The sequence below is a fragment of the Scleropages formosus genome, chromosome 7, assembly GCF_900964775.1.
Source record: "Scleropages formosus chromosome 7, fSclFor1.1, whole genome shotgun sequence".
NCBI classification, from domain to species: domain Eukaryota; kingdom Metazoa; phylum Chordata; class Actinopteri; order Osteoglossiformes; family Osteoglossidae; genus Scleropages; species Scleropages formosus.
Genome location: NC_041812.1, coordinates 309,186 through 335,070, shown reverse-complemented (window position 1 = coordinate 335,070; position 25,885 = coordinate 309,186). Strand labels below are relative to the sequence as shown.

General features: G+C 43.7%; 2 protein-coding genes across 3 annotated transcripts in view; one reads left to right on the top strand and one right to left on the bottom strand.

Annotated features, from left to right (window-relative positions):
* The window catches only part of LOC108934012 (collagen alpha-1(XXI) chain), a 47,379-nt gene extending 45,015 nt beyond the window's left edge, over positions 1–2,364 (bottom strand). Inside the window, exon 1 of the mRNA XM_029253431.1 lies at positions 2,334–2,364. The gene's annotated coding sequence lies outside the window, so the exon portion shown is untranslated. The remainder of the gene's footprint in view (positions 1–2,333) is intronic.
* On the top strand, positions 256–25,508 carry zcchc2 (zinc finger, CCHC domain containing 2). 2 transcript variants are annotated; one of them, XM_029253430.1, is made up of 14 exons: positions 256–1,759; positions 6,963–7,074; positions 7,284–7,354; positions 10,960–11,031; positions 11,254–11,354; positions 13,284–13,378; positions 17,455–17,538; positions 18,241–18,301; positions 18,417–18,552; positions 19,880–19,950; positions 20,699–20,796; positions 20,975–21,085; positions 21,821–23,125; positions 23,531–25,508. In XM_029253430.1, the coding sequence occupies exons 1-14, from the start codon at positions 1,046–1,048 to the stop codon at positions 23,590–23,592; spliced, it is 3,093 nt and encodes a 1,030-aa protein (XP_029109263.1). In that variant the 5' UTR covers positions 256–1,045; the 3' UTR covers positions 23,593–25,508. The 2 variants fall into 2 exon arrangements, with proteins under 2 accessions (XP_029109263.1, XP_029109262.1); XM_029253429.1 differs by having other exon boundaries at positions 17,455–17,544.
* The last annotated feature ends 377 nt before the right edge of the window (positions 25,509–25,885 follow it).

Sequence of the window (25,885 nt, the reverse complement as noted above, 5' to 3'; positions counted from 1 at the left end):
TGGACAATACATGATGTGAAGAAACAAACAAGACGACGCCTAAAGTGTTTACAAATCTGATACATTAATGGCAATAAAACGATAAACAATGGTTGTGACAACACAATTTATGCCACGCTGTAACTAATAAGAAGACAAAACACACTGATTTTTTTTTTTTTTTTAACCAGTTAAATAATTGACCTTTTGCCATTCCATTTAATGTGCATCACTGTACAGTTCTATAATATATAGCTTTAAATGTGCATAATATTGATTACACTGAAAATAATAAAATAAGAAAATGCACTGCTTACTCCGCAGGCACTACATTGTCACGTACAGTGAATCAGGAATGTGGGAATTTCTAGGCCTACAAACAGCACTGGCTTCTAGAGTGGCTTATGTACATCTGCCACCTCTTGGAAATCATACATGTAACTGGTTTAAAAAAAAAAAAAAAAAAAACTGCAGCAATAATTGTAGTCATTTCATATTGCGGATACTTTACACTGTGCCGGAGACCGGAGCAGCTGAGAACAAACTGTCATAACTTAGTGACAGATTACAGACTTTTAAATGCGTCTCCCCAAAATAGAAGCGCATTTCGAGCCAATGGGATGCCGACGTGCGCGGGCGTTTCGCTCAGGGGCTCTCCTTCGGACCAATAGGGCGCTAACGCCGCACGTAACTGACGGCCCAGCGATCCATAGGGACGCGAGGGGCGGATTGTTTGAGCCAATAGCAGCGTCACCTCGATGTCGTTGAAGCCCAGCGATCCAAGGGAAGGGGGCGGAGTCGCGCCTTTGATTGACAGCTCGCGTAGGAGCGGCACACAAGTGATCTTGTAGGAACTAGCGAGCTAGCTGGACGTTGAGCGCCGTGTGTCACTGTGATTTTTGCGGTTCTGTACAAATTATGGCGTAAAACTTTTCCGCCGATTCAACTGTGTGAAGCGAATAATGCGCGAGCGTTCTTGATCGCCGCTTTTTTTTTTTTTTTTTTTTAAAAAAATAAAATAAATAAAATCGCCGTCGCGGAGTTGACAACATTAATAATCATCATCATGCTGGAAATGAAGCTGCCCGGCGGCGGCGGCGGCGGGAGAGCGGCGGAGGACCGAGCGAAGAAGCCGGCCGCGGACGGGCAGGATGGCGGGCCCCCTTCCCGGCAACATCCGATGCTCCGGCTGGACAAGGAGGCGGTCTTTGAGTGGTTCGGCTTGCACTTGAGTCCGGCCCGGCGAATAGAGTTCATGTGTGGGCTCCTCCATATGTGCCAGCCGCTCGAGCTGCGCTTCTTGGGCTCTTGTCTGGAGGACCTCGCGCGGAAGGACTTCCACGTCCTCCGGGACTTCGAGATCCGGGCAAACAGCCCGAGCGATCTCGGCCTCCTGTCGGACGTGGGCGACCCGGTGGTGCGGTCCAAGCTGCTCGTCTCCCTCTCCCTCCTGGGCTCGGAGAACCGGGAGTGCGCGGGGCTCCTGTTCCGCGTCCTGAGCCACGCGGACCTGACGCCGTCTGGCTGCGAGCAGCACCTCCACGACGCCGCCGGGGACGAGCCCGCGGGGCCGGATGCGGGGTACGGTCGCGCTCGCGGTGCCGGTGCCAGGCTCGAGCAGATGGCCCTGCTCTTCACTATGGCCTCCCTGCACCCGGCTTTCCCGTTCCACCAGAGGGAGGCGGTGCGGGAGAAGCTGGAGCGGCTCGAGAAGCGCCTGGAGGAAGATGAGGAAGAGAAGGAGGAGAGGAAGCCGCGGGGACGCGCCGCTGACGCTCGGGTGGGTGGGTGAGCGCGCAAGGCGGAGAGTGCGAGTGCGAGTGCGGCCGCAGCGTCAGCGGGCTCAGTCAGTGGTCACGAGCACATTTAATGAACGTGCGCGCTTTTAAATTCATCGTTAATATTATTCACATCCCCTCTCGGCTCGGGGTAATTGATTCGTAGTGTGTGTTGTTATATCTGGATTGATTGGCTCGGACGTGTGTGTGTGTGTGTGTGTGTCATCCTCGCTTGTTTTTAACCCCATGAAATTGTACCTCCCGGTACTTACTTACTAACTTACTAGTCCCTCGAATTTTTTTTTTCTTTTTTTGGTTACAACATGATAACCTGCTCGGTCTGTTACACAACTCATGACTGACTAGGAGGTTCATAATTCAATTGCGTCGCTCTGATGATGAGCCTCCAGCTGTTTTCAACGACAGTGACTGTCTTCAAAATATTCGTTGTACTCTGTACTGCAGGATGGCACGTCTGTTTTATAGCTATAATGTATAAATATGTATGTTTGTTTACTTAACTGTGTTCCGCGAAAGTCGGTAATAAGCTAGGTGACAGAAGACCAGGCTGAATACCTGCAACTTCTTCCGTCCTCGTGGGCAGCCAGACACTTCGCTAATTTATTTAAATGAGGCTGTGCAACTTGTTTCGTCCAATCATTCGGGCCTCCAAATGATTGACATCTGTAAGACGCAGGGAGGTGTTTAAATCTTTGCAATTGTTGCGACTTTCAACCAATGAATATCACGTTTGGCCGGAAGTGGGCGTTACCTTGTGCTGTCGAGGACCTTTCAGGCTCGGATCATTCAATATCCGGATGAAGTTAGTGGCCGTTTACGGTTCCCAAAAAAAAAGAAACCTTTTTTTTTTTGTGCGAAGCAACATGTAAATGGTTACAGCTGTAGGCAAATTTTTCATAGTGAATTAAGGTAATTTATATATATTCCAGCCTTCTTCTGTGTTCCCATGGCATAAATGCTCGATGTTTGCCACACATCGAGCCCCCAGCTCCACTGTGGACCACAGTTTTCCATCAATCAATCAATCAATCAATCAATCAATACAATGTATGTAGTTTTGCTTCTATGAATGATATGAGCACATTTAGGACTGCAACAAGAATATGGACATTTTTACAATCAAGCGGTAGATTTCTCATGTGGTAACATGTCAGTGTTACATGTACGTAGTAATAATGGTTAGTAGTAGTGTGTCCAATTCAATTGTCAAGAGTACTACTCATGTTTATGATCTGAGGAAGGAAGTCTTAAGACTTACAAACAAAGAGGTTTCGTTCGTAAAGCGAAGCTGGAAGAAGCGTTTTCCATCACGTTCTCAGCAGTTCAGCAGGTGGTCTCCATGACACTTGTCGCTTGCTGTCGCTCTGCTTGTGTAACACCCACAGATACTCTACTTGTTTGCTGTGCTGTGCTGTTCTCTACTGTGTTTTGTCACACAGCTCTAGTGACCGGCTGCACGGGGCGTGTGGCCTGGCGGCGATTGGGACGCTTGGGAAAAGGCTCCTCGTGCTCAAGCAGGGCTCCTTCATCCACTTTCTTGAATTTTTGTCTCTTCGCGTTTTATATTAATTTTCATAGCCGCACAGGTCCCTGTCGTATGCTACTGTAGCATATGAATATTGGTTGAGTGCAGTCGTGCAGTGTGATTCTTCTTTAAGCGGTTGAGTCTGTCGGATTTTTTAATAACCTTTGCTTTTGCTGTTAGTTGTAGCTGGCGGACAACTGGTAGCGTAGTGGTTATAGCTGCTGCCTTTGGACCTGAGAGTCACAGGTTCGAATCCCCCCTGCAGCTGTAGTACCCTTGCGCAAGGTAGCTACCCTAAATTTGTTCAGTAATAATTAGTAGTAGTTTGTCACTTTGGAGGAAAATGTGAAACAAATCAATGTAAGATTTAAATTATAGTAGTCATACATCTATAAGCCATATATGGTGGCTGTATCTAGTTTTTTTATAGGGCTTTTTATATTTTCAGTATGAAGTGGTTACTTTATGCATTACTAACATTATGCAGACAGTAGCAACACTTGAAAAATGACCCATTTCTTCCTTCACAGGTTTCTTTCGAGTCATGCAGGAGGCACAGGAGGTCTTTAGTGCATCATGCCTATACTAAGTGAAGAGATTATGAAAAAGTGTGAGGAAAGTGGAATCGTGAACAAAAGCATTCAGACACAAATACACTACTGACAGTTTAAAGTAATTAATACAAGCCTCTTACCTTGTGTTGTTGGCTAATGTGACAATTATTGAAGTAACTGGGTTACTGAAGTAAAGGGTTTTTTTGGAGCATTTTGCCTTTGTAAAGTAGGCGAAGGTGGTAATGGTGTGATGTGGGAAGTGCACAGTACAATGCAGTTCCTGCAGAGTTCCTCACATCTCTCACTAGCATCAGTTTGAAGGTTGTATTGCTGATTAAAGCTTAAGGATAATATTTAAGCTAACAAAAATGAGCTGGCCTCGCAGCTATGCATTCTACAGTTATATGCTTTTTTTTTTTAAAAAAACTTTTCTAAAAGTTTAATTTCAAGTTCAGCTTATTGCTGGCAGCATTGTGTTATTTGCATTGTGTCAGCTTTGCAGAAATGAGAGGCATCCTGAGGATCCTTACCTGTGAGTCTCAGTGTACAGTCACTCCAACAGGCTCTGGGTGATTTCATGGAGAAGACATGACCTGCTCATATTGTGCAGTAAGGTTTTAAGACAGTCTTCTACTGAGGTACTTCTTGGGAATCCATGTGAGAGAGGACTGTGCTGATTTGGCATGACATTCCTACATTGGTGTGAAACCAAGCATCTGTATATCTTACGGATGTCACCCAATACTTTGAGGGTAAGCCATAAAATATAATCTGTGCATCCATCAACATTGCTCTCAAAGGGTTGACCATGTTGTTGCCTTGTCAAGTTAAACAAGGCAACTGGTGAATTCATCAATAAATGGACAGATTACATTTGCAAGCTTGGGAATCTTGCTCTTGACCTAGGTCTTTCTCTTCAACACAATCCCAGAACTAAGTTTGGCTATAGTTTCCAAAATTGTGAGGAGATTGTTTCAGATTGTTCTGTCTTTTACAGGAGAGCAGAATAGTTTGAATACATCTGGCCAGTACCCATATGGATCAAACTGGACAGAAGGTGGAAAGCAGAGCAACCCACAAGTGTCTTCGTTCCCTGGGAATTGGTGCTGAAGAGCTGAGAAGTCAATTTTCCTTTTCTGCTGAAATTTATTAGCCAGGTGCCTAGTGACACAAAACTAATTTCCAGCAAGCACACTCAACTGTTTCAATAGGAGCTGTGGCACACTCTGATTTTAATGTAGTAGCAGGACAGGAATGTTCAGAACTTTTAGGCTGGTCAGCATATATGTTCTGGTTATGAATTAACCGCCTTGTGTGTGTCTTGTGCTTAAGTTAAGATTCATAAAGAAATGGAGAAGAGACCAATAAGTTGTAGAATTGTAAGGGCAATATATGTAGTAACCGGGGGGGGGAGTTGAGGTCTTCTGCATGGTCTCCCCTTCTTATTGTCTGTGATCTGTAATCCACTGCAGGCACGTCCTTGAGATTGCACAGAGTAAACGATGCTCTGCTTGCTGGAAGTTCTGAATATGTACCCCTGTTTGTACCGCTTATAGTGAATCTCCATCCTTGTTCCTAAGAATAGTCTTTCTCTTCCTCACCGAAAAAGCTGTTAGTCTGGCTCACCATGCAGGCATTGTGTAACCTATATCAGTGCTTTTGTGATATTGGTTTAACCTACTACCTGTGCATTTTAAGTTGACTGGAAAAAGTGGCACTGACATTGGCCTTCGACCTTTTTAGTAAAGGGAGGCTGTTCCAGTTGATGAGCTGTTTTTCTGCAGATGGGCTTTTCTCTTCCTGGGTTACATGACGCCCTCTGTACAAATATGGTCTGCCATGACCTTCGTCCTAAAATATCGGTTGTGTTGAATTAGCTGGAAGTACTCATTTCCAGTCTAATAAAGGCAGAGACCCCACAGCTGTATCTGACATGCATAGGGCAGCTGCTAGCATAGTGGTTAGTGCTGTTGCCTTTGAACCCAAAGGTCACAGGTTCAAGTCTCAGCTCCAGCTATTGTATTAACCTGAGTTTGCTGTAGAATCACTCATTAGTGAAGAGTGATTTCTTGGACAGCTGGTAATACAGGGGTGTGAGCTGCTGCCTTTGGATCTGAAGGGTGCTGGTTTGATCTCTGGCTGTAATTCCCTTGAGCAAGGTACTGATGTAAAATTACCCAGCTGTATAAATGGGTAAATAGTTATAAGCTTGTGATAACTGTAACCTTAACATTGTAAGTTGCTTTGGAGAAAAGTGTCAGTTAAGTAAATCTAACTGTAATGTTGCTTGTTCCACTGAGAGTGGTGGCTACTAAGTCCATTTAGTCCTGAGTCACTACTGACCTTTTTCTCAGCTTTGCCAGTGATGTAACCCCTTACCCTACTATGCTCACAGTTTATTACTGTATCTGACAGACAGTGAGCCCTGGCAACTATATATACTATATACAGAGTCAGTCAAAAGTTTAGAGACACCTGATTGAATGTGTTTTTTCCATCATCCTAGAGATTTCAATCTCAAGGCTTAATGCTTGAAATTTGGTTCCAACAAAAATATAAATACCGAGATTGATGCTTGTGTGTGAATTTTTTTTTTTTTTGCAAAATTATCCTGGATCAAAATTTTAAATTTTAGAAAACATTTTTTGTAATGCCACCCCCCCGATAAGTTGTTTTCATTTGCAGTTTTACTGAGAGTTAAGAGTTGGACCCAACAGAGATGGTTTAGTTTGATTTGGTCCGGCGGGGTGAAGGAAAAGCAACCGACCAGTGCTCAGCATATGTGGGAACTCCTTCAAGACTGTTGGAGAAGCGCCCTGGGTGATTCCTCATGAAGTTGGTTCAGGGAATATCAAGAGTTTGCAAAACTGTCATCGGGACAAAGGGTGGCTACTCTGAAGAATCTAAATATAAGTTTGGATTCAAGTTTTTTTTGGTCATTGCGCTATTCTATGTTATTTCATAGATTCTATGTCTTGACTATTATTAAATATAGCAAATGGTAAAAATGAAGAGTTTTTCTGTCAGTAGGTATGTTCAAACTTTTGACTTGTACTGTATGTGTACAGATCTGTTTTTTTTTTTTTTTTCTTTCTGATACTACAGAACAAGGTTCCAAAAAGAAGTTTCCCCTCTCCATCCATGGATTCTAGGTGCAGCAACAGAGTACAATCACCTCTGGCTACCCAGCCACAAGCTAGTAGCATCAACAGAGAAGGTAACTCTGCACCAAAGACTGGCTATTGTGAAACGGTCTTCATCTTATAAAGAGATGTTTCTCTTTCAGCAGACTGGTCAATAAAAATCATTGTGTCATAACTCGCAGTACTTCTCCCTGACATGTCAATAGCATCACTTGTGTTTCAGTGAGAAATACCCACACTTTTCTGCTTTGGGCATTGTTGCCTTGTCTTTGTGTATCTTCAGCGGTGTACATTGAGAAGATTGTGCTGAAGGGAATCTCACGGAACCGAAGTGACAGAGAGTACAACTTTGTGGTACGTTGTTCTTCCTACGCTTGCTGCTACGAGTCCCAAAAGTGTGTGTGTGTGTGTGTGTGTGTGTGTGAGAGACAAAGCTGTATAAATGGCAAATTAAAATATTCTTTACTCAACTCATGTAAAGGATATAGTGTAGCATTTCTCTTTAACACAAGCAAATACATTGTTTTGTTCTATAAATTTCACCTTCTTCGCATACTTCACAGGTCTTTGTGACATAGATCAACAGATTTTTGATAATATCACTCATGCTTGTACTATAGAGTAACATTAGACCATATTTTGCATTTTAAACAACCATTTAATGAAATTGCAAACTTTTAGAGCTTGTGAAACAAGCAAAGGTTCAGAGTATTCTGTTCCAATGTGACTGAGAGAATATGGTGGAAGATGCTGGATGGGGAGGTAGTGTGAATGTCAAGCTCTCAGTTTTCCTTGGGCAGCAGAGGCTGGCAGGTGCAGTCCCTCACTGAGTGCTGGCTTTGGTGTACCAGTATCCTCCAGCACTTTGTCTTCACTATAATGTAGAACCTTTGTCACAGCATGAATTGTTACCCTCCCTGCATCCAGATCCATCATAATGTTGTTGTGATTTTGCCTCAAGAAACCCACCGGCTTTTATGAATTAACCGCCTTGAGGTTAATTAAGGTTTTTTTCCTTAAGGTTTTTTTTTTTTGCTCTGATATTTATAACATTGTTGCTAGATGCTTATAAGTTGATGTCCCAGTTTGCAAAGGCGGGTGTTGTCCACCATGGCATGCTGTCATCAGTTTCCATTAACGTGTAGTGTTGGTAACATGGCCACCCTCCTCAGGTTTCATCATAGGGAAACAATGCTCAACAAGAAAAAAAGATTAGTAAATGATGACATAATGAGATTAGAGTTTTATGTAGGAAAAAAGACAGCAAACACATCATTCATGGACACGCTAGAATGAACAAGCGATTCTTAAGCCTGGATTTAAAGGTTGAGACAGACAGGGCATTCCTGACAACAGCAGACAGACTATTACAAACTTTAGGTGCTCTGTAGCTAAAGACACACCCTCCTACTGAGATCTTCATCATCACAAGCACTTCAAGGTAACACATATCCAATGAATAAAGACAAATTTCTAGAACATAAGAATCAAAAATCTCTCTAAGTTTCTGTTTACTGCCTTACAGGTCAAGCATAAGATTTTGTAATCTGTTCTAAACTTAACTGGAAGCTAATGCAGCAATACACAAAATTGCTTTGTCACTATGATGAATCCCTGGTGATGCAGTGAGATGTCCAAGAATGAGAATTTGTGTATCTGTCCCCCTTCTGGTATAGGCTTTCTGTTGCACGCCTGCAGGTGTTGGACTGTTTAAGGTCCTCTCCTTCTTGCTTGTATTTCTGTAACAAGCTGAGTTTTATGGGGTGGAGGTGGCCCAACCCCCCTCCTCTTATATCCAGGCTTTGGACCACATGAAGTCTTGGCTAGTGGGGAGCTTTCCGGCCCCATTTCTAGAATGCAGTTACTCATGTGATCTCCAGTATGTTGGGTTATAATGGTGGAATGTGACAAATTAACTACATCCGAGTCTCTTTCTGTTGATGTCATGCTCTCATTCTATTTTTCTGTGAGATGTATGTCGCTTTGGAGAAAAGTCTGCTAAATTAATAAATGTAAATGTATCTTTATGTAGATTGGGTTGGAAATGTATATGCTGTTCCCAGACTTTACTGACCATTTTTATTCCTTTCAGCTTTCCTGTGGATGGTTAAGCAGAGACCTTCTTTTTGCAACTCTGTCCTTTGAGAATTTCTGTTGAAATACAGCAGATTTGATGTCTCCCTTGAACCACTTGATTCTTTTTTGCTTTTTTCCTCCTAGAGTTTAAGCAGGTTCAGTCTTTCTTTCTTGCTTATTGAAAAGAAGAGGTTATTCTCCAAGAATAGTTTTGTTATTTTCCTATGCCTGAATAGCTGTTATGTCACAGCAAAGCGCCTTCTCTTCAGTGCAAATGATTGTGTGTATTTTCTGAGCTGTACTAGACCTGATGCTATTCGGCTCCAGCTGCTAGCAGCCACTGAACATGAAAGATGACACTGTCAAGTGTGTCCTATTTTAATGAATTAATAGCTACTGAACATTACCATGCCCTTTATGTCTGTAAATTAAAAAAAAAAAAAAAAAAAAAAAGTTTCCTTTGGATGTTCATCACTAGGGATATCTTCCCAAATGATTCAATTCTGGGCATTCTGTTTTACAGAAAAAACAAGTAGGTTCCTGAGGCTCTTTAAGTATAAGATAAAAATGGTACAGTTGGCATTTTTAGTAATGGTAAATTAGGGTTACAGCTGTTGCTTTTGGATCCAAAGGTAAATTTGAATCTCACCTGCTGCAGAACCCTTGAGAAAAGGCTTGAGAAACCCTTGAGAAAACCCTTGAGGCATTCTAAGTCACTTTGGAGGGGAAAAAAAAATGGGTAAATCTAATGCACTTGTTCTAAAATGTCAGATCTGCTTAATTTAAACATGGGGTTGCCCAGATGGTGATCAAGGAAGGAGGACCTTTTGACAGAAAGGGTCAAAAAAAGAGCTGGGCAATGGAGCTGCATATTACCTGACCCCAATTTCACACTTTTCAGCAAAGTGGGGCATGAATTATCATTGTTAACAAGATAATGGTTGGGGGGATGGGGGAAGCAGGACAGCAGTCTTACAAACAGGACAAGTTAATGCTTTCGATGGAGATTTGAAAACCTCTTTACTCACCAAAGAGATCTGCACCAGAGTCCATTTTGTGTGTGTTCACAGTACGTAGTCTAATTTTTGCACTTGGATGAAATGATAGTGAAGGTCAGCTCATTCCTTTATTTCTATTTTTTGCCATTTAAAGTAACCCTGCAGCAGAATAAAAGAAAATAGTAATGCATGCATAGTAAGATTATTCTATCAGCAAGATCAATGATGGCAGGAAAAGGGGGATGTGAAAAGCAGCAAATATTTTCTGTAGATAGGTTATAAGTCAGGAATTCTATTTGTTTAGTGCATATGTATGAGCTGAAATGGCAAAAAATAAGCGCTATTGCCCTGCTATAAACTCCAGTCCTCTTCTTCCTTTGACGGATCATGTGTTGCACTTAATAGCTGAAACATCTGAAAAATCAGCTTCCACTTATGGCCTTAAATGTGAACATTTTGTGGCTTGGGAATGCTTCATGTCTTTCCCCCGTTTAAATTAATCGTCATGAAGAGTTCACTTGATGAGCTCATCTTTGGGAAAGAACTGTCCTCATTATGAGAATGAAGTCTGTACTTTTTCCAGCATTATACTCCAGAAGTGTTTGAAAGATTTTAAGTTTATAGGGTTTCTTCAGAAATTTAAACCTTTAACAAGCCTACTCAGACTTAAGCTTTAGTACAAGAAAAAAGGCAGAACTCTCACATTAATTCAGAACAATATTTTGTCATTTTCATCTGTCAATGACTTGCGTTGCCAAGGTAATAGTACAGGGCTCTCACACCCTTATTTCATATCTATGTTGTGAATTCTCACACTTTGTTTCAGCATGTTTTCCCAAGTTCGTAATAAAGATGAAATGATCCTCCCATTTCTCCCCTCCTCAGGTAAAGTGGTCTGATGCTTCGTCAGTCAGCATAACAAAGACACACCGAGAACTGGAGGATTTTTTGTTGAAGGTAATGGGCAGGTTTTAGGTTATTTTTCTTTTATGCTGTTGTTGTATAGCTGGCATAGCAGCTAAGCAGTTTCAGCTCCTGTGCATTTCCAAGGTTGCAGGTTTGAACAACAGTGCAAATTCCACAGTATACCAAGTTGGTAGCTACTGTAAGTTCTGCTTTGCATGTAAAACTTGGATCCATAAAGTTAACTTCAGATCCCCATTTCCTCACCAACTGCAGCTTCCAAAGGAGCAGGTCATGGAGAACTTTGAGAAGAACATCTTAAGGTTGCTCAGCCAGGGAGACATGCTAGAATGCAGGGATTTGGAGCGGACTCTCAGGTGAGTTTTACCAGCCATTGTTTCCTCTGATAGTGCTCAACTGACATTCAGCTGACATTCTTCAAGATACTTCATCTGTACTTAGTACTGGTGCCTTGTGGCACCAAGGCTGTAGGTTTGGTCATTACAGACCATACATACATGTGTATACATAATACTTTGTCAGGGTAGTCACTCTAATCTTTAGGATTGCTGTGGTGTTTTTCTTTTTCATTTACATGTATTCATTTACCAGACGCTTTTCTCCAAAATGACGTACATCTCATGGATAATACAATGTGTTCATTACATTCGCAGAAAGAAACACTTAGATGCAGACCTGTGATTCCAAAAGTACAGTTAGTTTACTTTCCGTTTACATTTAGTCTGTTGTGAGATATGGACACATCCTGCGGATGTTATGCAGGATGTATCTGCAGGTCCGGGTTGTGGCTTTGATGTGCAAAGAGGAACATAGACTTGAGTCAATCATCACTCCAGACTCTTAGCCGAGGAGGTAAGCAAAATGAGCGAGTTGTATAGTTTGATAGAGCTCACGACAAGAAAACAGGCCAGCTGGGAGGTAAAGGATCTCTGTTTAGGAGAGGTTGAGTTGGAGGTGGTGATCAGACATCCAGGCAGGCAGCGATCATGAGGAAATGTCTGATGCTCCAGGTGGAAATGAGAGGAAGTGCTAAGTATTGTTGACATCATCTTTCTCCCCTTCCTCCCTCCACCTATTATTCTCTGTCTTTCTGAGATGTATTGCTTCTGTTCCTGTCTGGATCCCTTAAGCTTTTTCCTTCGTCTTATTGTGTGCTCTTATTTGGATCCTGAGCTTGCTACAGTTAGTGTTAGCAGTTGAAATGGGGGGAACAGTGCTTTCCTCCTAGTGTGTTCCAGTGAAACCTGTAGATTGAAAAGAAGTTGGTGGCTTGTATCTTGCGTGATGCTGGAGTGTCTGTCTGCATTCAGACCTACTAACTTTGATTAACATTTTAAAGAGTACATAAGAATTGGGGAAATCGTCTCAGGCTCGTAAAGAAATGGAGACAAAATCATGTCACATTTGGTCCTGTTTTTGTAAATAAAACATCTGTTGGTGCTCTTGTGATTGGTGTCCATGTGTGGGGTTAGTGTAGTTAGACAGTAGTCCTTCATTTTTCACAAGTTCTGACCAAAACTGGTCTTTTCAATGAATCCTAGAGACTCCAATGCCAGCTTTGGGAAAACCTCTCCCAACGCCTGAGTTGTAAATTTCCTGAGAAGTGGAAAGGGAATTTCCCAGAATTCACTGGAATGAGAGGAGCATCCTTTTTCTCCTGCCCAACCAAGTTCACTTTCACACTTGTGTGAACCACTGTATCCAGAAAAGCAGTCGTCTCCGTGAGGACTGGAGCATCAACTTCCCTTTTTGAAATTTGACTGCGAGTTTTCCTGCTATGGACAGCAGTGTCTCACGCTTTCACCAGTTCCATCAGTGCTGGACTCCTGGATGCTCTTTATCATAGGCCAAAAGCTGGCCTTGCTTGCAAACTTGTGTGGATGGTCCCGACTCCTGCAAGTTGTTCCCTCTCTCCAGTTTTGCTGTTAATTTGTGAGGCACGAATCAGTGCAGCATGTTGGAAATGAAAATGTTCCATTTAAAGCGCCACCCTTTGGCTTTAAATGTCAGTACCTGTTAGATTCTTCTTTCTGTGCTGCATACAGAATATACTAGAACCACTTGACTTATCTTTCATTGTTTAGTTGTTAGTTCTCTAAAAGCACTCAAACTTAATGAAAACCTATGACGTTACATGTTGCATTTTTATAGTGATGATAAACATACCGACAGCCTGGTTTCCTCCGGAGGACTGAAAGTATCTATATATTAGGCAGCTGTTCTTAACATCTTCATTTGGAGTTTCTGATAACATCTCCCATTTCTTTCTCTTTCTTGTATATCAGAGACAAATTCTTGTCTGCACCACCAGCTTTCCGACAGAAGGAGAAGGTGTGCAGCTTCTTCCTCCGTGACTCTAGTGGAACCAGTGTCAGCCGCTGTAAGTGTTCACTGTCTGTGCATCACTCACACCCAGGGTCCCTCACACTGTCTTTCCACAATAGCACAAGCACAAGTAGACCTGAATGGAAATGGACACCCTTTGTTATGAGAGATAGTCGAAGTCAGGAGAATTTGTCTGCCCCATTCTACTATTATACTGTTAATGGTACTTGTTCTGGTGTTTGTGTAGATTCTAAGTGCATTCGAAGGAGATATTACTGATGTTTTCTGATTTCACAGACACTGTATTGAAATATGGCATTTTCTCTATTGTTGTTAATCTTACTCCTTATGATTATTTCTTTGTGGATCTTGAGCTAATATAAGTCATCTTAATCTTTTTTTTTTTTTTTTTTTTGGGGGGGGTGGACCAATGAAAGCAGGGGATCCTGTCGTTATATCCCCCAGACCCCGCTATAGTGCACACGTGGTGATGAGACATTAAGCAGGTGCTATTGCTGCACTTGAGATTTCAGTGATCAGTACTCTTTGTATAGTTTGTTTGCTGAAGATTACTGCGAATAATACATGTACAGCATAAATATTTTCATACTCATTAATCCTCCAGTGAATGTTCTACAGACAGTGTAATCACTTTGCTTTTGAGCTGATCTTGTTGGATACCAGATGCATAATTGGCTTAAGACAGCTGTATGCTTAGTGTTAAGTGGATTTCCTAGCAGTTATTGTGGCTCGACAGTATCAGCATGATCAAGCAAGTTATACATTACATTGTTGCCAAAACCTTTTTATATACTGAATATCTGATGGCCAAAAGCCCTTTGTTTTGACTTGTTAAAACTGAAAACGAATTAATTCATACATCACAAAGTTTTGTCATTTTGCTCTTGTTCTGAATGATCAAAGGTTTATTTTTCATGGTTTAATTGTAAAGTGTCTTATGGATTGTTGGTTCCCTTCATACAGGCACGGTATTGTTTCTTGTTTAGATCTGAATTGACTCACTGGAGCAGTGATTTGGTTAAATCCATATTCATGGGTATTGTCTGTGACCTTCCCATACACACACCACCCACTTTTGAGCTCTTTCCATTTATGATAAAAATGCATCGAGCATCGTAACTCGTAACTCCAGAAGTATCCCCAGATACAACCTTTATTCAGCCATTACTCTGGTATTGTACTGCTCATTTGTGTATCTTATAATATTTAATAATAATAAAAAAAAAAATTGGTGTCGGTATCGGGATTTGTCTGTCGTATGCACCTACTCGAACAATGACCCTCGGTGCAGCAAGTGGTAGGGAACAAACTAGGTTTGCTTGAGACTTTCATGTCTGCAGCTATGTCTCCTTCTCTCAATGTAATGCATAAATTTTACTTTTGCTGAGGTGTATGTCAATTTGGACAAAAGCATCTGCTAAATGAATAAATGTAAATGTAATGATAGAATAGCACAATCGGCAGCACTTGTCTCCTTGCTGTTTCTCAGCGCTGAAAGATGGTAGGCTGTCTTCAGAAACGAAACTGTCACTTGGAGCAAAGGCCCTACAAAGTGCGACTGTGGCCAGAAATCCCCCGACACCCAACAGGTGACCCAGAAGGACTGAGCAGACTGAACACCAAAGAATATCACTTTGGTGGCACCGTCCCATCCATAGAACTCTTATTCAGTCATCTTTCATTCCTTTACCTTCTCCAGTTTTACACTGATGGCCAGAGCAGGACCACTTCACTCTCAGTGCAATGAGTTTCAGCTGCAAAACAAAATGACCAGTAATTGCAGTACCATAGTACACCAGTAAAAGGTTGTAGTGTTATGTTGAAAGTACATGACCGCTTTTTTGTGAAGGGTGTGTGTCCAGTCTTGGGGAAGAAGTATCTGTGGGCTACTATTGTCTTTTTCTGTGATGAAACTGTGTTCTGCATTGTGGTCATCTTGTTGACTTGACAACTTGTAAGCACTTTCACTGACGTGGTAAGCCGACCTGCACAAAAGCATTGCCTGAGGACTGAACTTTCATGGTAGGGAACTGCTGTATCCCTGACAGCTGCTGAAGAGAGTGATCCGGCCAGTGTGTACAACCCGCTGGTGACCACAGCAAGTTGGCGCTGGTGAGGACTCTTGGTATGGCAGAACAGCGGTCTTGACAGCCTTGTCTTAACCAGCTTGACTAATTATTCTAAGTGTAGTTTCCCAGTGGAATTCAGTCTCACTCAGTTCGGAGATCAAGAGTAGAGCTAGGGGGTGAAGGTAATTTCCTGATTTGCAGAATTTAAAGTTCAAAGTCTCGCGCAGTAATGAAACAGTAAATATTGATCATTCTGAGAAGAGGTGATTTGTAGGGCTGGTGGTCAAAGCAGTGTGTTTCTGAATATTTTGTGCTACATAAATGTAAAATCCCTTCCTGGATCAGGGCCTTGTCATGGTAGAAGAACTTGCATGATCTAGGGATTTCCAGAGCTATATTGTTGGGAGCAGTATGCTCCTGATAGGGTCTTCCATGGTCACCAGGTCTCGAGTGAAGATCCAGACTAACACGATCTGAAAATCCCTATGAGGAATGTAAAGAAGTTGTTTACCCTGCCCGGAATAGGGTCACCAGGACCCTACCCCTGGAGCCAGGCCTGGGGGTAGTGTTCCTAGCTAGTGATGTTACATTCCACGTGCCAAGAGCTAGTTTCTGCCGCAAGGTTCTGTGACGCCACGCGCCATCCTGCCCCCTTTGCGCTGCCTGAAAGGCATCGCACCCAACCCCCATGTTGGACCTTGCAGGTGGTGGGCCTGCATGGCCCCCGCCACGTTGCCTTTTTGGGCTGAGCTCGGCCAGGTCACGTGGGCTGCTCGGCCACCAGGCGCTCGCGGAGCCGGAACTGGTGCGGGATGTTGAGAGAGACCAACTAGATGCACAGGGTGAGAGGCGCAGGGTGGGTGTGGGGATACTCATAAGCCCCTGGCTGGCTGCCATACAGGTGGAGTTTGTCCCGGTAGACGAGAGGGTCGCCTCAATGAGACTTAAGGTTACAAAGAGGAAAACTTTGACTGTTGTGTCTGCTTATGCACCAAAGAGCAGTTCAGAGTATTCAACCTTCTTGGAGAGGGTGGGTGGGGGTTCTGGACAGGGCCCCACCTACAGACTCCATAGTCCTGCTGGGGGACTTCAACGCTCACGTTGGCAATGACTGGGAAATCTGGAGGGGAGTGATTGGGAAGAACGGCTTGTCCGATCTAAACCCGAATGGTGAAATGTTATTGGACTTCTCTGCTAGTCATAGTTTGTCCATAAAACACCATGTTCAAACACAAGGATGTTCATAAGTATACTTGGTACCAGAGCTCCTTGGGCCAAAGGTCAATGATTGACTTTGTAGTCGTTTCATGTGACGTGAGGCCACATCCTCTGGACACTCGGGTGACGAGAGGTGCTGAGCTGTCAACTGATCACCATCTGGTGGTGAGCTGGATCAGATGGCAGAGAAAACTGATGGACAGTCCCGGTAGACCCAAGCGCGTAGTGAGGGTATGCTGGGAACGATTGTCAGAGGACCCTGTTCAGAATGATTTTAACTCTCACCTCCATGTGAACTTCTCCCATGTCCTGGAAGAAGTAGGGGACATGGAATCTGAATGGGCCCTGTTCAAAACCTCCACTGTGGAAGCAGCCAGGCGCAGCTGTGGCCAAAAGCTTGCTGGTGCCAGTTATAGTGGCAACCTAAGAACCCGCTGGTGGACACCGGTGGGGAGGGAAGCCGTCAAGCTGAAGAAGGAGGCCGTTAGGGCCTGGTTGGCTCTGGAGACTCTTGACTCAGCGGATAGGTACTGGCAGGCAAGAGAAGGCGGCAGCCTGTATTAATGAGGTCTTAGACTAAAATAATTTCAGCGTGAAGTTATGTGACTTGCAACAGATAATGAATCCATTTTAGGATTTTTTTTTTTTTTTTTTTCCTATGAGAAGTGTAAAACTCATGTATGAATAATGAATTATGTTGAGTAGAAGATTAAATATTTGTGCACAGTGAGCTGTTATGGTGGTTTCTGGTGGATAATTTTTTTTCTTCTCCCAGTTCTGGAGCTTATGTGACAATATGGGGCTAAAATATGATCCCCTCCAGGCATGACGGTGCCCCCAGGAAAGACCTGCAAGCCTCCGGAGCACTTCACAGGCGAGCTCTCCGAGGCCTCCAGCCAGGAGGAAGGTGTGTGTGAGTACTCCTCGGCCTGCTTGTACACACCCCTCCATCGAAATGCTTAGACCAGCTGTGCTGTCCCTTCTGTGCTGAGGTCTCCCTGTCCGGTTCTGGTACTAAAGTCATAAACCCTCAAAACCTTGTTTTTTTTTGTTTGAAGGTTCATGACTGTCTCTTTGAAAGCTTTAGAAAAGATCCCTTAGCTAAGTATGGTTTCTTTAGTCTGTGATTTTGTCTCGACTGTTGACTGGTCCATGTCCAGAAGTTTTCACTAATTGCTGTAGAAGGTACATACAGTGATACACCTACATGTGTATTTGCTTATTCAACTGTCCATGTGTCACTCTCACATGTCTCTTTGGCAACATGGTTCACTGAGACAACTATTTCCACATTTTATTTGTGTGTGTGTGTGTGTGTGTGTGTAATGTTTTTTTTCCCTTCCCTTGTGGATAAGTGCACAACAACTATGCCACTTAGGTGTACCATGGGGAATATGATGATATTGCCATAAAAATAATAGTACAGTACTCGTACTGCACAAAAGAAATTATATGGAAATTGGAGAAAGGCATATGGGCATTTGTGGCCCCTAAAAAAAGGTATGTGGGGGAAGAGAGGGGTCAGTGTTCCTCAACGGTCTGAGGAAGAAAAGAAATTCTGGACCGGGTGCAAAGTATTAACAGCCCTTGCCTCTCTCACATTCCTCAGACCTGGAACCATTAATTCCCGGACATCGGAAAAAACACGGCAGCAAAAGCCCCAGCCTAGGGTAAGTGGCACTGCTTCCAGGGGTCTCCATCTCCCCCTGCTTTTTACAACCATGCTTTATTATGTTCCGAGTGATCTCACTCTATGCATCTCTTTTCTCTCTCCTTTCCCCGAAGCCTCCAGAGCAACAAGAATGTACAGGCTGACAGCTGGAGGCAACCCCAAGCAGAGCACAATGGAGTTACTGAGTGGAGAAGAAAGACACCCGTGCAGAAGTCCATTCTGGAGCCTTACGGAGCTGGTCAACAGAAGGTATGGGAGCAGGAGACGTGTTGAGCGTTGCCTTCTCTTCCCCTCATTCCACCAAAGACCATCACTGGTGTTCAGAATCAGCTCCACAGCAACATTTTCATGGATCTTGCAGTGCAAAAAAGTATTTGCCTTCTTTCAAATGTTCTGTTTTTTCAGTCTTTTGACAGTAAATTTAATCATTTTTATTTTCAGTTACAGTTGTGTATGAACGGAGCCTCAGAGAGACTAGTATTGTTTTATGTCATTTCCTGGGTGTGCAAGATGGTCAAATATGAAATCATAGGGGCAGCATGGTGGCACAGCGAGTAGCGCTGCTGTCTCACAGCGCCTGGGTGGTGCCAAAGGATGTGGGTTTGATTCCCGCTTAGTCTGTGTGGAGTTTGCATGTTCTCCCCGTGTCTTGTGTGGGTTTCCTCCCACAGTCCAAAGACATGCTGTTTAGGTTTCCCCGTGGTGTGTGAGTGACGGAGAGAGAGAGAGTGTGTTCCACTGGTGTATGAATGAGTGACCCAGTGTAAGCAGTGTATCTAGCAGTGTAAGTCACCGTGGTGAATAAGGTGTGTGGGCTCATAATACTACATAGAGTTCATTGGAAGATGCTTTGGAGAAAAGTGTCTGCTGAAGAAAGAATAATTTAGTCATTAATAAGCTCAAAAAAGAACCCCAGAACAGCATGGAGGGAATTGCAGGTCTCTCTTGCCTCTGCTGAGGTCTGTGTTCATGACTCCACATTGAAGACACCATTCCAAAATCAGATGCATAGAATAATGGCAAGATGGAAACAAAACACACTGGGAAGAATATGACAGCTTGTCTCCAGTTTGCTAAAAAGCCTACGGGTGTCACTGTGTTCTTCTGCGAGATGTACTTCGCTTTGCAGAAAAGCGTCTGCTAAATGGGGAAGAAAAAATGTAAATGTGTCTTCCAGGACTTGCAGAAGATTGTACTGTGGACTGCTGAGTCAAATGTAGAATTTTCTGGATGGCATATGGCCCTGTTACAACTTTCAAAAACCAAACAAATACAGCATTTGAGAGTAAGAACATTCAGCCAAGAGAAAAAACAGTGGCGGCAGCAGTATGATTGTCTGGCGAACGTTATACCTACTGTCCTGGATACTTGGGGAATGTTTTTTTTTTTTTTTTTTTTTTTCCTCTTCTCTCCCCTTTCCTTTCTCCGAGTTCAGTCGGTCGGTGATTAACCGCAAACAGCTTCAGCCGACACCGTAACACATTTTGTTGTCTCTCTGGTAGGTGCTGTACACAGTTCGGTCTTCTGCTGCTCTTCTATGAATCGGCCAAAATGCATTTCCTTGGTTTCTTTACAGCACCTGGCTGAGGAGCAGCGGAACTCCCTCCCTGTGAGCAGGAACAGAACGCGGCCACCAGGGGCTGGCAGGTAGGCTGGAGAACCTGATGTGCCTGGAGGTTGGAGCTCTGCCTTCATGGGTTGATACATATGGTCGCTAGGGGTTGCACAGACTAGTCCCCTAGTCGATTTGTCGACTTCACAAAACGAAATAACTCGGTCAAAAAATAGCACTGCAAAAAACTGTGAATGAGGCATATTTTACATTTTGAGGAGAAAATGGTTTTTAAACATTTAATTCATAATTTGTTTTTCATTTTTAAAACAATGAATGAAGGCATTGTAACTTGCATTTTGTTTTTCAATTTCGAATCAAAAAACAGATGAATGCAACGTACATGGATCCAAGTTTTATACCGTTACTTATTTTGCATCGGTTGCTGTTTTTGCACTTAAATGGGAGTTGTAGCATAAGCATACAAGTATTACTGTTGCTGCTGAGTTGAAAACTGTTTTATATATATATACTGTGTGTGTGTGTATATAATATATATTATATATGTATGTATGTATTATATTTTTGAGCCCATGTATGTTGTCAGCATATGCATTCAGTTTGAGAATACAGATTGTCGGTTCTTGCAAAGAATTCCCTTCTCTTGTGTTTTTATTCATGATGTCATCAGCGATTAGTCGACGTCGACTTGACTTCCATCGCATAACTGACGACTTTAAAAAATCTGAAGTCGTGCAACCCCTAGTGTGGTCATAGTGGTTATAAATCTGCATGCACATTCTTTGTCAGTAGCTGAAGGGTTGTGTCCTACTCTGTGCTCAGGGACAAAGCAAAGAAATACGAGGACAGGGCAACCACTGTGTCCAATGGGGTCATCAGACCAGCTCCTCTGCAGCTCATGGAGCAGAGTAGTGCGAAAGGTAAAGACGGTGAAGTTGCATGGTACCAAAAGCCAGCTTTTAATTTTTTCTATTATTCTATGGTGGAAAATACTGTAATGGTTATAGCAACAGCACCACTATGGTTCAGGTCTGACAAAGAAATGTTTTTTTTTTTTTTTTTTTCTCTCTTTCAAATTATGCATCTATGTCAATGCAGGACCCGGACGGGATGCATATGGGGAGACATCTTCAGAGAGCTACAGCTCACCCTCCAGCCCGCAGCATGATGGCCAGGAGAGCCTGGAGAGTGAGGATGATAAGGACCGAGGTCGGTGAGCCAGAGGGCTCTGCTTTCACAGGGTCACGCTAGATTGTGTGCCATCTAATATGTCACCATTCCAGGCAATGAACAACAGGTGGTACGGTGGTTAAGACCACTGTCTAGCACTCAAATGGCCCAGGTTTGAATCCTACCTCGTGCTTTCATACCCTTGAGAAAGCTGCCGAGTCCGAATCGCTCCAGTAAGGACTACTCGGCTCTATAAATGGGTAAACTGGTAGCGTAGCGGTTAGAGCTGCTGCCTTTGGACCCAACGGTCGCAGGTTTAGTTCTCACCCCTTTATGTATTACCCTTGAACAAGGTACTTACCCTGCATTGCTGCAGTAAAATTACCCAGCTGTGCAATGGGTAAATAATTGTAAGTAGCTTAAGATTATAAACTGTTTTGGAGAAAAAGCATCAGATAAATGTAAATAGTTGTACGTTGCATAGCGCTAAAGGTCACTTTGCGAAAGAGATGGGGAGGATCCTAAGCTGTGTATACCGTTACCATGGTTCAATAACAAACTTCAGCATAACAGTAATTTATTTTTTTGCTCAGATTGGTTAACTTTTTAAAGTCTTATGTGTATATGCGTTTTTAAATTTTTTCTAGAAAGTGTGTTCTGTTGCAAAACTGCAGAATAAGACAATCTGGTGCTGGTGTTGGACTTTTCTTGAAGATCGTGTGTGTGTGTGTGTGTGTGTGTGTGTGTGTGTGTGTATTCTTTCTCTTTCCACAGATACCGATAGTAACTCAGATGACTTCGGTAAGGGGAGTGCAGAGAACCTGCGCTGTAAGGCCGTGGCAGGAGCGGCCGTGGCCACCGTCCGCCCCATGATCCCCGTAGCGCAGAGGGAGGGGGCGTCATGCCTACAGAGCCCCCTGAGTCCCTCAGAATTGTCCCACCTGACTCTTGTGCAGCCCATGACGTACATGGTGCAGAACAGCACAAGCAAACCGGAGGCAACCCAGCAGAATGCGGAAGGCAAGGCCGCGGGGGGGTTGATGGTAACGATTCCAGCGGTTTTCCGGGAGCCCCTCCCTCTGGACGCTCCTCCTGGAGATTCTGAGAAGGCACCCATGGAGCCCACTCTCTTGACCGCCAAACCTCACCTGAGCGGGCCGCCTCCCAGCAGTCCGGTCCTTCAGCCCCCTGTTCAGCGCTTCAGGACAGCCCCTCTCCCTCCCAGTTCCGAAAGCACTGTGCACCAGCCCCCGATGGGTGCGATCAGCGTCATCCCCTCGGGCCCTGCGTACGTGTCGCCCCTGCAGCCGGCCTACCCCGGGTCAGACTCCCCGGAGCCCCACGTCAAGTGTCTGCATCTGCCAACTGGCCCCCCGTCGTCTTACGGTGTCCCCGGCCCTGCCAAAGTTGTGCCCTCGCTGGGGGCCGCCGCTGCCGCCACCTCCACAGTGGCTCAAGCGCAGGTGGTGCCTCCTCATACGACAGGACCCGCCCCCACACCAAACCCCACCCTCACCCATAGCACGGCACAGAATGACAGCAACTTGTACATAAACGGCGCCGCCTGCTGCGGCTCCGCCGAGGCCCTTTCTCAACAGCAGCAACCGGGGCCTCCCCAGCAGGCGGGTTGCGGGGCCTGCGGGTGCCGAGGCAACTGCGGCAACGTTCACGCGCCCAGCTACTGCTACCCTCCGCAGGTGGCCCGCCACGTCTTCAGCATCCAACCCTTCATCCAGCTGACATCCCTGTGCGGAGGCAGCTACCTGAGCCAGGCGGCGCAGGGCGGTGGTGCCACACAGATGTCCTTCTTCCCACCGAGCGCCACGACCTACAGCGGAGCTCCGCTGCTGCATGTGCCCTCCGAGCATGTGCTGGGCACCCAAACAGGCTACAGCCTGCAGCAGATGGCAGCCTTTAGCCATTTCTACCCTCCCCTCTTCCCCTCGGTGGCAGTAGTGTCCGGCACTGGCGGGGCAGCCAGCATGAAGAAGAATGGCAATGCATCGTGCTACAACTGTGGGGTCAGCGGGCACTATGCGCAGGACTGCAAACAGCCGTTGGTGGACACAACACAGCAAGGTAATAGTGGGGAGAGCGGAGCACCTCGGTAACCGCACGGTCCGCATCCTGTGCCCTCCCTCCCTTCGTTAAGGGAACCGAACCTCTCGGCTGTGTCTCTGCTCAACGTCAGTGCTTAGACACGGGTTAGTGCTTGGGGGGGAAGGTGGGACTGGCCTTTGCAGGAATTAAATCGGAGGAGAGACAGGTTGTAACAGCTCCAGAACGTTGTCCATTGATAACTTTTGTGTGTGTTGGGGGGGGGGTTCAAATATACATCATCAAGTCTTCATCAGAACAAAATGTGACAGGCAGGCTGATTGGGAGTTAGAATGTTATTGGATCCTCCTCCTTCACTCTTTTCACTCCTTGTTTCTTGTCTCCTCATCTGACATGTGAAGTGATTCGTTCCCCGTGTTCTTCCAGGTGGCTTTCGGCTGAAGTTTGTCACCTCTCCGTCGACTGGAGGACAAGACAAAGGTGACTGAAGAGCAGTACAGCTCTTGTTCTGCTGCAGTAACTTTTTTTTTTTTTTTCTTCTTTAAAAACATTTGACCACCTTCACAAATGTGCTGGGGGGGTCCGGCAGCACCTGTAAAAGTAGTGCCTGAAACTCGGTCCTTCCGAGGTATTTCCTGACTCTTCTCAGTGGCCTCTTGTATTTTGCACTGAAGATCAGCAAGTGACACCTGACAGCTGTTTAAATTGTAATAACTTATTTTCTTATATAGTAAAAATGCCACATCTCTTAGAAGTATTACATTAAGGTTTGGCGATTATTTCACGTTACATACTTGTGGGGTGGGACATTTATGAGGGTTCTGTTTTTTAGCTGGTCCCCCCCCCCCCCCTTTTTTTTTTTTTTTTTAAAACCCCTTGTGTACTTGTGTGTCGTCGCCCCCCACCCATAGGAGCGCTGTAATCTTTACATGTAAGACTCCACAGGTCCACCACCACAACGTGCCATTTGTAGTCTGAAGAAAATTTCCCACATTTGCCACATACATTACTTCATTTTTCTAACAAAAGAAATCACCACACAATTTGGTAGAGCAGCTAATTGTAAAAAGAAGAAAACTTATATATTTAAAAACAAATGTTTAAGAATGGTGTATTGATACATTTAGGTAGACATGGTACGTTTTTCTTCTTTGGTTTTTCTCATTCAGCATGGACACTAGACCTGAAAAAGCACCATCCTTGAAACCATCTTTGACACTTTTGAATGTACAATATATTTTATTAGAATTTCAAACTTTTAATGAATTTTGCAGTATCCTGGCATTTAATTGTTTCCAGAAAACCATATTCAGCTTGGTAAAATGTGAAGTTTATCATGTGTCTGTCATGTTGTGTTCAATGCTGCTGTTTTTATTTGGGAATATGCACTACACTCACCTGGAATTTTTATTTGGATTCCTTGTGTGCACTGAAGCAGTTCTACAGGGAACGCAGGTGGTGGAAACGACTGTCTGTGGCCTCTGTACTGTTGTTGTCCATCCAGTATTATTATTTTCTAGCGGAACACTGCAGGTTGTGGCTAGAAGACACTTCTCAACAGTCCTTCCTTCGTTCTTTTGCATTGCATTGCATGTGCAGCATGTTTCAGCAGTTTGTTCGTTTTTATGTCTCTGGTGGTTTTTTAAAATATTGAAGTAGCCAAGAAAAAGGGGCCATCCTGCAGGCATTTATATTTAGTTTTATTTCCTCATACACCATTTGGAGCTGACCAGCTATGCACGTCTTGTGCATTTGTACACGTGTAGCATTGGATACATGTATGTACATGCAAAGCATCATCGACTTCCAGAAGAAAGAGGAACTTGATGTCAACACTTAACATATTTGTACAAGTTCACTCGACTTCGTGGAGAAAATTCCAGTTTGCTTGATTTCTGCCAGTTTCAAAAAAATGCCTCCTCTTGATTTCATGCAGTATAACGGAGTGAACGGATTTCTTTGCAAATGTTCACTTTGAACTCTTTATGAAAAGAACTCTTGACAGTTTGAGTAGTATGAATAATCTCTTTACTGCTTAAGGGCAAAGCCTAGGAATATTTCCTTTGTAAAACAAAAGTAGTTGCCTGAAAATTATTTTGATAGTCATGAAAATGGGAGAAGTGTGGACAACGTGTACTTAAGTTGAATAGTGTGAGTGAGAAAAACCATGTGATTTCTGTGGATTGCACAGTTGAAACTGCCAGTTCTATTTGTTAAATTTATATTAAAGATTAAAATGCTGTACTATAAGGAGGGTGCATTTCCTCTAGTCAAATGTTTACTGTACTTTGATATCTAAATATGTAATTAGTAAAGTCAAATATTTCTAGAATAAATTTGAATTTTTATGCAAATTGTTACTCCCTTCCCCCATAATTTTCTGCAATAAAAAATAAAATAATCATTGCCGTGCTTCTTACCTCAGTAGTCCCCTGGCTGACCGTGAAAATGGCCAAGTTCTTTTAGCAAGAAGACTTGAGCTATATTGTACAGGCTGCAAGAAGTCCATGCCTTTACATTTATTTATCAAACACCTTTCTTCAAAGTGACTTCCAATGAACTCTACGTAGTGTTATCATCCCACACACCTTATTCACTGTGGTGACTTACACTGCTAGAATCACTACTTACAATGGGTCATTCATCCATATATGAGTGACTGTGTGTTCCACTGAACACACTATATGCACTGTATATGATTTGTACAATATGTTGCGCTCTATGCATATGTATATAGATTGGCCTCATACAAAGACATGGATCTTTCGAAATGGACATAGC

Excerpts from the sequence above, each read along its gene's own strand:
- zcchc2 (XM_029253429.1), top strand. The coding sequence starts at position 1,046 with ATGCTGGAAATGAAGCTGCCCGGCGGCGGCGGCGGCGGGAGAGCGGCG. Across the intron at positions 13,379-17,454 it reads TGGAACCAGTGTCAGCCGCT|GCATGACGGTGCCCCCAGGA; the intron begins GTAAGTGTTCAC and ends GATCCCCTCCAG. Across the intron at positions 18,553-19,879 it reads ACGGAGCTGGTCAACAGAAG|CACCTGGCTGAGGAGCAGCG; the intron begins GTATGGGAGCAG and ends GTTTCTTTACAG.